Source organism: Cervus canadensis, chromosome 7 (genome assembly GCF_019320065.1).
Source record: "Cervus canadensis isolate Bull #8, Minnesota chromosome 7, ASM1932006v1, whole genome shotgun sequence".
Classification (NCBI taxonomy): domain Eukaryota; kingdom Metazoa; phylum Chordata; class Mammalia; order Artiodactyla; family Cervidae; genus Cervus; species Cervus canadensis.
Genome location: NC_057392.1, coordinates 44,188,020 through 44,200,026, shown reverse-complemented (window position 1 = coordinate 44,200,026; position 12,007 = coordinate 44,188,020). Strand labels below are relative to the sequence as shown.

Here is a 12,007-nt window from a genome sequence, read left to right as displayed (position 1 = left end):
CCCACACACACACGCGTGCACACACACAACTACACACACACACTCTGCATGTGTACCCACACACACACATGTGCACACACACAACTACACACACACTCTGCATGTGTACCCGCACACACACACATGCACACACACAACTACACAGACACACACTCTGCATGTGTACCCGCACACACACACAACTACACACACACTCTGCATGTGTACCCCCCCCACACACACACACTCTGCGTGTGTACCCGCACACACACACACGTGCAGCTCCCAGGCTGGGGAGGGCCTTATACATTGGTCGCCAGCTCCTGGCCCTATCCCAGCGACCTGAGGGAGTATCCCCTTCTCTCACCTCCACTTCCCTGTCTCTGGGGCTGTCAGAAATCCCACTCGAGGACTGGGCTTCACTCTAGAAGTAGAGTGTTTAGTTCAGCACCAAAAGATTGTGCACCATGTTTTCCATAGAGTCCCCAGAGTCAGGCAAGAGCAGCCAGGAGGCTCCCAGGCCTTGTGGCAGAGGTCTTACCTTCTGGTCTCAGCCTTTGATTTCAGGATGATGGTACAGCTGAAGAGTTAAGAGCAGAAATTGTTACCTGAAGGGGAAAAAAACAAACCTTTGATGATAATTCATATTATCATTATCATATATAACATATATGGGCTCCCCAGGTGGTGCTAGTGGTAAAGAAAACCCACCTGCCAATACAGGAGATGTTGAGAGACGCAGGTTCGACCCCTTGGTTGGGAAGATCCCCTGAAGAAGGGCATGGCAACCCACTCCAGTATTCTTGCCTGGAGAATCCCATGAACAGAGGAGCCTGGTGGGTTACATGTTTTATCATTATCATATAATAATATATATACCAATAGAGTTAGAAAATCCTTATGGTCGGGGGCTTCCCTGGTGGTTCAGATGGTAAAGAGTCTGCCCACAATGCAGGAAACCTAGCTTCAATCCCTGGCTCGGGAAGATCCCCTGGAGAAGGAAATGGCAACCCACTCCATTATTCTTGCCTGGAGAATCCCATGAACAGAGGAGTCTGTCAGGCTACAGCCCATGTGGTGGCAGAGTTGGACACTACTGAGCGACTAACACTTTCATTTTCACTATGGTCAGTGAAGCCCCCACAACCCGCGGGGGCAGTTTTCTGAGAATTGGGAAGTTTTCTGCGCATGTAAGCACTTAAGCTTCTGGCTGTCCTGGTGTCACTCTCAGCTTCCCACCCCCTAATTAGGGTTGATCCAGCCCCTCTAGTGGGTCTGGGTACAGGGCTGAGCCGGCAGTCCCCTCGCAGTAGCGCCCCCTGGTGGTCAGCCTATCTTGTGCCTGCGGTTCCTTGCTCACCAGGAACGCCCAGGAAAGTTCGAACCCTGAGGATGAAGTGGATGAATTTCTGGGCCGTGCCATTGATGCCAGGAGCATCGACAGGCTGCGATCTGAACATGTTCGCAAGTTCCTCTTGACCTTCAGGGAGCCTGACTTAGAGAAGAAGGTACAGCACCCCATTTGGGAAGGAGGGGCCCCAGGCAGAATCAGGACCACAGGGGAGGGGGGTCGAAGCAACAGGCTGGCTCCCTTCCCACTTCCATTACCATGGAAAGAGCTCCTTCTTGTCATCTCCATTTCCCCAGCTCTGACGCTGTCCTGACCAGGAAATGGGGCTTTTAGGGAGACTTTATTGGTGGAAAAAGGTAAATCTTAATTTCTCTGTGCCTCAGTTTCCTTATCTGGAAATGGGAATATTTAATATACCTACCTCATAGTGTCAGTGAGGATTAAGCAAGTCCATATGTGTAAAACACATGAAACAGTATCTGTCACATAGTAGATGTTCAATAAATATTGCTGTTTGTATTATTGTTATTATCATTATAATGATAACTGGACCATCAGCTGCCTTTGGCACACTGGAACCTCAAAGTATTCTAGTTGGAAGGGGTGGTCAAGAGCTCTCTCTCCCCCCTCCTTAAATTGTGACTGAGTAAAGCTCAAAGTAGTTGGGTGACTTGCCCTAGGCCACCCAGTGAGGTAGAGACAGAACCGGAACCAGACAGAGCGGGTCCAGGGTCTCTGCTACACATCACAGGGTCTCCCTTGTGTTTGGGCAACATGGGATCATGTGGACTCATGATCGTGGCCAAGTGAGGCACTCCAAATCAGGAGGAGGGAGCTATGAGAAGGGAACTTAGTCTGCTTACCGGCATAAATGGAACTGACTCATGCATTACCCTCTCTCTGCCAGCACAGCCATCCTTGCAGCTGGTTGATGTCATGGGAGGGGTGGGAGCTGGGAGTCAGGACCTTGGAGATGAGCTCTGTGACTCTTGACAAGCCGCCTGGCTTCTCTGAGACCCAGCATGCTCATCTCTGAAACAGAAACAGCAGCAGTCCTGTGCCTGTTTCCTGGGGCTCTTGTGAGGATGTGCAGTGATGCCTGCAGGCTCCGGCACATGTCCTAGTGTGTAGGTGGTGCTCACGAACGTGTGCCATGATCGTTATGGATTCCTCTCATGGTGACCCAGCCTGCAGAGTTTCTGGTTTAAGACAGTTCAGCCGCCCTCCCCAGGGCCACCACAGTGTGGTGAGTGGACTGATTTCTTGAGAGCTGTGGCCAGTGCTGCTTCTTGACCTGGCCTTCCATGTATCAGGAGTGGGCAGTCCCGGCTGTGTCTGGGGTGAAGGGGGCTGGAGCAGACTGGCTGGGTGACCGCCCCCTCACCCTGTCCATGTCCTCTCAGTACTCCAAGCAGGTGGATGACCGATTCGGTGCCTACGTGGCATGTGCCTCACTCGTCTTCCTCTTCATCTGCTTTGTCCAGATCACCATCGTGCCCCAGTAAGTACCTCATCCCTTCCAGGCAACCTCTTCTGGCTTTAGGGGCTCCAGGAGTAAAGAAGAGGTCATAGGAGATCAGAGGGGGGTGGGATCTGAGCTGAGTTTGCTCAGATAGGAGAGAAGTCTCCAGATGTGTGCTCAGGGGAACCAGGAAGCCGAGGTCTGCCTCCTCCCTGATGGGGAGGCGAAGTGCTCTTTGTGGGGAACTTCTATCTGGGAGCAAGCCAGCACATGGGACACCCCTCTCTCCACTTCATCCTCTTATCCTGTTTTAACACAGACCACTGTTGCCCACCGAATCACCCAAAGTATTCACCAGGTTGGTTTCTGTGTGACCTTTGGTTCTTGCAAAAAGTCAATGCATCTTCAAAAGATAAAGGTTGAACTTCCCCAATGGTCCAGTAGTTAAGATTCTGTGCTTCCCACTCAGGGGGCACAGGTTGGATTTGGACTGCTGGTTGGGGAACTAAGGGCCCATGTGCTATGCCGCACAGCCAAAACATAAAAAATAAGTAATTTTTTTTAAGATAAGGGTTTTCTGCTACTCTGGATATTTCAAAGAATGGATCTCAGATTCTGAAGGCTTCTCTCAAAGAGATGTTCCTGAACTTTTCTGAGGACTGGCCGTGTCCTGAGAGAGGCTTGTGTCTTCTGAGGGAACCACTCGGAAGTGGGCTGTTGGAAATGAAGTGTTTGTTAGACAGTCAGTCACTGTAGGCTCACAGCTAAGTGAGAAAGATAACCACTCCACATATGTATTTATGTATGTGTATATATATATGCATGCATATGCATATATACACATCTTTTACTTTTCATTAAGCAATATTTCAAGCATACAGAGAAGTAATTAATGTAATCAACACCCACCCCATTGGTAGAACAATTGTTAATATTTTGCAAATTTTGTTTCATCTGCTTTTATCTGATTTTTTAAAATTGAAGTATAGTTGATTTAGAATGTTGTATTTCTGATTTTTTAAGGTAAATTTTAGACACAGGGACATTGTGCCCCTGATGAAATGTCAATCTATACCTGTTTTAAAGGCATTTTGCTTTTTAACCACCATGCCTCCTATACCAAACAAAACTAACCCCAGTTCCTCTGCAATCATCTAATACCAAATCTATGTTCAAATCTCCAAAATTGTACCCCTAAATGTCTTCTGCTTCTAATTTATTCATAGCCAGGATATACTCAAGAGTCACTGGTTGCATTTGGTTATGTCTCTTAAATCTAACAATCTAGAAGTGTCCCCTCACCCCAACACCTTCTGTTTTTCATTTCGAAATAATTATAAACAGGTTGCAAAAGTACTGTGGAGGGTTTCTGTACATCCTTCATCTAGTTTCTCCTATTGTTAACAACCCACATAACTGTAGTACGGTAGTCAAATTCGGAAGTCAGCATTGCAACAATACTATGATTGTCAATCTACAGGCTATATTCTCATTTCATCAGCATTCCCCCAAATGGCCTTTTTGTGTTCTAGGCACTGGGCCAGGACCCCACATTGGATTTAACCGCTGTATCTCCTTAGTCCCTTCTAGTCTGTGATGCTTCCTCAGCCTTTACTGATCCTTCGTGGACTAGGCACTTTTGTTGAGTACTAGCCAATTAATGTGTAGAATGTCTTGGGCTTCCTGGTGGCCCACTGGTTAAGACTGTATGCTTTCAATGCAAGGGGCCCAGGGTTCAATCCTGATCTGAGAACTAAGATCCCACAAGCTGCAGGCATCCAAAAAAAAGAAATTTTTTTTTAATGTGTAGAATGTCTCGATTTAGAATGTCTCAATTTAGGTTTGTCTGATGTTTCCTCATGATTCGATGGAGGTTATTTTTGACAAGAATCCCACAGAAGTGTCCTCAGTGCATCATATGGGGAGGTGCACGCGTCATGGTGTCTTATTACTCAATGCTTTTTATTTTTTTAATGGTGCTCATTGTTGAAGAGATGGCCCTTGCGTTTGTGTCTGCCGTGACCCTATCAGAATACTGCAGGTGAAAACCAGACACCAGCAGCCTGCTGCTCCCTGGTTAGGCAGCTAGTGCCCATTGCCCCCTGCACTGAGGGTGTGCAGAGCTGGTGGGATTGTGGGCCTTTATGGCATGGACCTACGTTCAGTAATGAAATGGAGCTATAGGCATAATAAGCAACCTAGACTTTCTGTCCCATTGCAGCTGAGAGTCCCCTTCGCTTGGGTGCACAGTCCGCCTCCTTGCTGCTTCTCTTTTTCCACAGCGTGGCTTGGGGCTGGGATTTTGCAGATCCCTGCTCTGCCAGCAGCAGCTTCCCTCCCTCCTGGCCACAGCACCGAGCTGCTAAGGCATGGACAGAGGTCGTTCTCTGGCCATCCTCTCTCCAGGGAAGCCTTAAAAGCTACTTTAAAGGTCTTTCTTTCCCTCTGAAGAGAGTTCTCTCTGCCTGTTCTATTTGTTTAAGGCAGATAAGTGCTGGCTCCTGGGAGAGCCTGGAACAAAGACTCCTCCCTGGAGGTGTCCACCTGCCCTCTGTGTCCCCCACTTGCCTCTAACCTGCGGACAACGCCTGGCATCTCAGGCCATCTCACTCCCTGAAAGGGAGGAGTGTCTGAGGCTCCTGTGGTTGGTGGAGAGTGCCGTGCCTCAGCCAGCTCCTGTCCCAGGAGAGCCGTGGCAGGCCCCAGATGGAAAGTCATCTGCAGTTCTCTCGTCCGAGGATTCTGGCTCTTGGTGAACATTAAGCTCACCTGTGATCTGCTCCTGTAAGGAGGGACAATGTAGAGAGCCTGGCAGGTTTTATGACTTTTGTTGAGCTGGGTGGGAGTAGGGGAACAGAAGGACTGAGCAGGACTGTTGTACAGCCTGACAGTGGGCACAGCTTTAGGGACTCTGCCCTCCAAAGGGACATGTCACTACTGTTTCTCAGAGTGGCTGGTTGTGTTGTTGACAAATGCATTTCTATAAATGATGGCCACTTATCAAATCAATGTTCCATCTTCAGAGTTACTTGTCAAGCCATGAGTGACTACCTGGAGGGAACAACCAGGTGATTTTTAAAATGGGTCCTTCCCAGTTAAACAAAGTGAGTCTATGGATAGCTAAGGATTAGGTAAAACATTGAGCAGGTGTCACCAGTTCTCCATTCGTCCCTGCTGTGGGCTGTGCTCCCCAGGAAAGTGACAGGACCAAGAGGAAGGGCAGGAGCCAGACCATTACGGAGGAGGGTCCTAGATCAGCTTGTAAGGCTCTAATCTCCCCTCGGTGAGTCAGGAGCCAGGCACCAAAGACTGGGCAGTGGGTGCAGGAGAAATGAGCAAGTTCTGCTTCCTTCGCAGGGCCTCTCAGAGCCCTGGGATTCCCACCTCCTCTCTCCTTCCAGCTCCGTGTTCATGTTGAGTTTCTACCTGACCTGTTTCCTGCTGCTGACCTTGGTGGTGTTTGTGTCCGTGATCTATTCTTGCGTGAAGGTGAGTCCGGTTTACACTTGATCCCCAGTTGCCTTCTCCCCTCACTTCCAGCCCTCTGATAAGCTCCCCGCGCTGGAGCTGGAGGGTCATGCTCAGGACCAAGGTGCCTGAAGCTGGATCATACCTCTTGATTGGCACTAGCAGCAAGCCAGACTGCAGGGGCCATAGTTTGTCTGAGGGTGTTTATTTGTACAGGCTGTTTCTGTTAGCCTTTGCCCATCTCTGCAACAAGAAGATTCTATTGCCACCTCTTCCATCTGGCCCCTGGGTATCAGATGGGCCGAAGGAAGGGCACCCAGCACAAAGCCGAGAACAGAGCAGTGGTCGCAAAAAATCTGCTGAAAGAATGGGTGAAAGGGGTCACACCTCTTCTGGGTTCCAGTGTGCCCCAGAGATGGCCCTGGAGGAGGCCTTAGAGATGATAGCTTTTGAGCTGCCCATCATATAGATGAGAGGGAGATCCAGAGTGGTCCATTGTTTCAGACTAGGCCACATGGCTAGGGATAAGGATGTGAGACCCTGCTCTATGTTTTTCTCCCATGTCTCTTCTTAGGCATGCCGTGTCGCCATCCAAGCTGTGTCCTTTGAGGGGACCTGACCACAGGTCATTAGGGTCAGTTGTAGAAATCAGTCAGGTTCCCATTTGCCTTGCCCACCAAACCTCTTCCTCAGTTCTTTCCCACTGGTTTAAGATTTCCCTGGGCTTCCCTGGGCTTCCCTGGTGGCTCAGAGGGTAAAGCGTCTGCGTATAACATGGGAGACCTGGGTTCGATCCCTGAGTCGGGAAGATCCCCTGGAGAAGGAAATGGGAACCCCTCTAGTACTCTTGCCTGGAAAATCCCATGGACAGAGAAGCCTGGTAGGCTACAGTCCATGGGGTCGCAAAGAGTCGGACATAACTGAGCGACTTCACTTTCACTAAGAATTCCCTGATGGGGCCAGTCTGGTTCTAGAAAGCGCTCTATCCCGGCAGGGACAAGCCCTGTCCAGCTTGTGCTGTAGCCATTTCTCTGCTCCTCCTGGACACTCACGTGGAGCCAAGCCCCTTGGGGCCTCAGGCCCTGCTGCCACTCCCTACACCCTCTGCAGGGGGCACCCTGTTCTCCTTCCTGGGGAGTTGGGCCTTTGTCACCTCCAGAGTCCTCTTTCTCCCTCCACCCTCCAAACAGAGTCCTTCATTGGGCTGTTCACTGTTTCATCGCCTGATGGTCAATATCTTGAAGGATGGATGGTCAGAACCGGAAGGACCTTACAACCATCTGTGTGCTACAGCCCTGCCCCTGCGTGGGCTGAGGGAGAGGCAGGGCTGGCCAAGGTGACTTGGCAGGTTGAGCTGGGTGCTCAGCCTGTTGCTGTGCTGCAAGGTAGGGGTTAACCCTGGCTCCCTGCCTCTCCCCAGCTCCTTCCCCGAGGCTACAGCCTCGCTCCTGCTCTGTGTTCAGTCCCTCTTGCCCTTTGGTCTTGCTGTGGTCAAGCCCGCCTCCCCCAAACCTGTTTATCCCCCCGTGGACTGTCCCACTTTCTTCATCTCATGCCTGTAAAAGCACACCATATATTCACAAGAGCCAAAAGGTGGAAACAGCCCAGGTGTCCATCAACAGATGAACGAATAAACAACGTGTTATCCATACAATGGAGTATTATTCTCCCATAAAATGGACTGAGATTTTGACACACGCGACAACATGGATGAAGCCTGAAGACACTGCGCTAAGGGAAAGAAGCCAAACACAAAAGCCATATATTACATGATTCTGCTTATATGAAGTATCGAGAACACACAGATTCACAGAAACAGAGTGTAGACTAGAGGGTACCAGGGGCTGGGAGAGGGAGCATGAAGAGTTATTGCTTACTGGGTTCAGAGTTTCTGTTTGGAGTGATGGAAGGGTTTGGGAAACAGAAGTGCTGGCTTCACGGCATTTGTGCAGGTAATTCATGCCACTGACATGGACACTTAAAAATGGTTAAACTGGCAAGTTTTGTGTTATATATATTTCACCACAACCTTAAAAAAAAAGCATACCATAGCTAAAAGGGCCTCTTAAACATTCTTTTGCTGAATGCTCAAAAAAGAATCTTTCCTTCTTTGAAGTTATAAACTGAGGCAAAGTCATTGTTCATTTGAGGAACTTAATGAGCCTATTCAAATCAGAATCAAAGTTTTGTTCACAATTTTTAAACTGGAACCTAGATTTATCTCTTTTCTATTAGCTGCTGTGGTAAGCCTGAGCTACACTGAATTCATCTGGGTTGTGTTCCTTGTTTTGAGTGTGTATCTGCTGGTGGGGGAGGCGGGGGAGAGGCGGAATCGGGGAGGGACGGGGGACAGACCCATTTCCCCACCCGCACTGCCATGTTGAGTTAGTTCTCTGGTCTAGTGAATTCTTCTTGCCATTGTTGGAGATTATTTATAAAAATCTTCCCCGCCTCCTTGTGTTTTATTGAGTCTACCTATTTTGTAATCAACGTCACATTTAATCAGCTTGCTCTCAATTCCTCTATCCAGCTCAGCGATTTTCTGACTGCTCTGAGGCCTCAGTTTTCCTGGGGGGGGTGGGTGGGTTGGGGGGCAGGGGGTGGTTGGAACACTTACATCCCCCACCTCCACCTCCCCACACCCTTCCACCAGGGGAGCCTGCTTCTTCTATCTTGCAGATGTAGAGTTTCTATAAAGAGTGTGTTTAGGAAAAAAAAAGTGCTCTGTGACTTATCAAGCCTGAAACCTGCTGATCTAGGCCAAGAAGCAAATAGACTCTAATAACCATCTTGGGGTCCTGGCTGCATCTGTCTCTCACAAGCCTCTGATAATCCATCTTCTCAGCATTTATCCACTTTCTGTAAAGTAGACCTCAACCTGAGCAATTGTCTGTAGTATGAACTCCTCTTCCAGTTAATCTTCCAGTTAATCTTTCCTCTTCGTGTTGTGCATGAACTGCACAGTAAGATGTGAAGGGGGTTAAGTCTCCCCTTTGGTCTGTAGCAGGGCAGGTTGGCCCTCCCTTCCGCCCACACTGCCTGCAGCCTGACTGACTGAAAGTTGATTATATCACCTTCTCAGGTATTGCCATGAAGCTGATTGAACTGGAATTTTCAGTGTCATTCTGTTTTTCTCTGTGAAAAGATTTGCCAGAACTCAGACATTTTTCATCTTATTCCCACAGTTTCTCAGATGTCATGGCTATTGGCATTATGAAGAGATAGAGCAGTTCCTAAATCACCCCCATCACAATGGGCTCCTCAGATCCAAAGCCAGGCGGTTCTGTCAGACATGGTCTCTTTCTCTGTTTCATTTACTTTTCCATTTCCCCAAAACAACTTGGACTTGGATGATTTCTTAAACCATCCATATTTTATTTTTGAAGAGACAAACATGAAGAAACTGTAGTCTGAGTCAGTTGACACAGTCTTCTTAGCCATCTGTCTGGGAGCAATTCCTGGGTCCTTTCTATTGGAAGGTTTTTCTGAAATGTGCTGCTCACCAAGGGCTCTGAGTGTGTTTTTATCTTGGGCCTGTGTGATCTCTTCCTGACACAGCTTGGTCCAGATTATACACACACTTAGATTTCTCAGCAAGACTGATTTGGAGCCTTGATCTTCCTCTTGTCCCAAAGTCCGGTCTCGCTGCCCTCTGGAGCTCCTCTGCCTGGGGTACTTTGTCCTGAGGAGCGTCCCCTGAGCGCCTCTTTCTGGTAAGGCTCTTAGAGGGCTTTGTGGACACCCAGACACTCCAGTCCTTTCTCCCCTTGGCATTGGTGGTGATCTGGGCCTCAGAGCTGCTCAGAGAAAACCATGCTAAATCCCTCTTTGCATCACACGTGGTCCACAGACTCAGAGAATCTCAGATTGGAAGGTTCCCAAACAGTGAGACAGTCCAGACAACCACCTGAGCCTGGAACCCCTTTGCAAAACCCTGCCAGATCCAGGCCAACCTCTGCTGGGTCCCCTCCAGGGGTGCAAGCCTGTTATATCTCCTGAGTGCAGTCCATTCCCTTTATGGCCGGCTCTGCCTGGTCCATCAGTCTCCCTGTCCCTCCGTCCCATCACCATCCAGTGAAGGGGCCAAGGCCTGCCCCCGACAGCACTGGCACTTTTGCCAACGCTGCCACCCAAGTGGGTAGAAGAGTATGCCTCCCTTCTGTTCCTACACTTGATCAGGGTTCCCTGTCTCTCCTGTGGCTCCTCATCATGTTCTATCTCAGAAGGCCAAACTCTGCTTTCCTGCAATTTGGGAGCTGGGTACAGATAGGCCCAGAAGGCGTATCTGACCGGAGCTTCCTACAGGCCCTTGTCTGCCCTGTGCAGTCACCAAAAGGCCCCCTGTCCCTCTCCCTGAAGCCTGAATGTAGCCAAGTCCCACCTTGCCAGCTCTCCTTCCTACCACTCCACCCTGACTCCTGCCCACAGCTTCTGAAGTAAGGTCTTACTCCACCACCAGTACATCTCACCTCCCAGTACCTCTGTCCTGTGACCATTGCAGAATCCCACACTCACTTTTCCAGATGCTTGGGCTCACACTCCATCTACTAGAAGAGGATGTGCTGCTGCCGGGCACAGGTCTTCTAGGGGTGGAGAACACTTCATGCCAGGAAGCAGAACTTAGGTTCCTCCCGTGGCTTTTTAGTCTGCTGTCTTAGGTCCAGAGCCCAGCTGTGCCACCTTGCCTGGCCTTTCCCAAACCTTGAAGGCAGCTTTTATTATATTTGCTTTGCAGATGAGAACAATGAGGCTCCAAGTGGTTAGACAGCTTCCCCTAGATCCCAGAGCTAGGAAGTGGGGTTGTTGTTGGTGTTTAGTTGCTAAGTCGTGTCCAACTCTGCAATCTCATGGATTGTAGCCTGCCAGGCTCCTCTGTCCGTGGGATTCTCCAGGCAAGAATACTGAAGTGGGTTGCCATTTCCTTCTCCAGTATGTCTTCCTGACCCAGGGATCGAACCCACATCTCCTACATTGGCAGACAGATTCTTTACCACTGTGCCATCAGGGAAGCCAGGAAATGGGATAGCTGGGTTTTATACGCAGATGGTTCTTGACTCCAGAGCCCACAACCCTTCCCCTCAAGGACGCTGTCTTTAATATGTCCAGTTGACCCCTGAAAGGCCAGGTGATGACAGCAGTAGTGCGTCACCTGGTCACTGTCTGTCTGCTTTGTTCTGAAATTTTAGTATCTTTTAAAAATTTTTTTCTGAAGCAGGAGCCACTGCTTCTGTTATTAGCTCCTTGTCAGAAAGTCTGTTTTCTTAAATGTTCTGCTGTCAGATTGCATCCAGATTTCATTCTTGGATACCCTGGCCCTGCATCACAGTAAGGGAACCAGGACCCTAGGGAGGTCATTGATTTGCCTGGAGACTTTCAGAGAGGCCAGGATCAAAGCTGTCCCTCACCCAGTCACGGTTTATTAATTGTGTCGCCATTCCCATTTTTCAAGTTGAATTGATTTGAATTAATCAGATTGGGAATGTACTGGATGGGAAATTTTTTTTAATTGATTCTTTTCCTGAGCTCTGCTGGTGAACAGGCATTGAGCAATTGGTTTGCACAGATATAATCATTCTGCCAGACAAATGCCCTCCAGGATCTGTTTGCAGCTGTAGGGCAGCCCCACGAGGAGATTCTACTCCAGGTGAAGAATCTTATTGTTTACACCAGGATTAGTACAGGTAGGATTTCAGGTCAATATACAGGGGAACTTTTTATTATAGGAGATGAGATATTCCACAAACCTT

The 12,007-nt window shown here is 49.0% G+C and overlaps 1 protein-coding gene across 1 annotated transcript in view; it reads left to right on the top strand.

Annotated features, from left to right (window-relative positions):
• ADCY5 (adenylate cyclase 5) overlaps positions 1 to 12,007 on the top strand; it is a 158,102-nt gene that overhangs the window by 121,093 nt on the left and 25,002 nt on the right. The window contains exons 10-12 of the mRNA XM_043473156.1: positions 1,343 to 1,487; positions 2,734 to 2,831; positions 6,194 to 6,281. Coding sequence (XP_043329091.1) covers positions 1,343 to 1,487; positions 2,734 to 2,831; positions 6,194 to 6,281 — 331 coding nt within the window. The remainder of the gene's footprint in view (positions 1 to 1,342; positions 1,488 to 2,733; positions 2,832 to 6,193; positions 6,282 to 12,007) is intronic.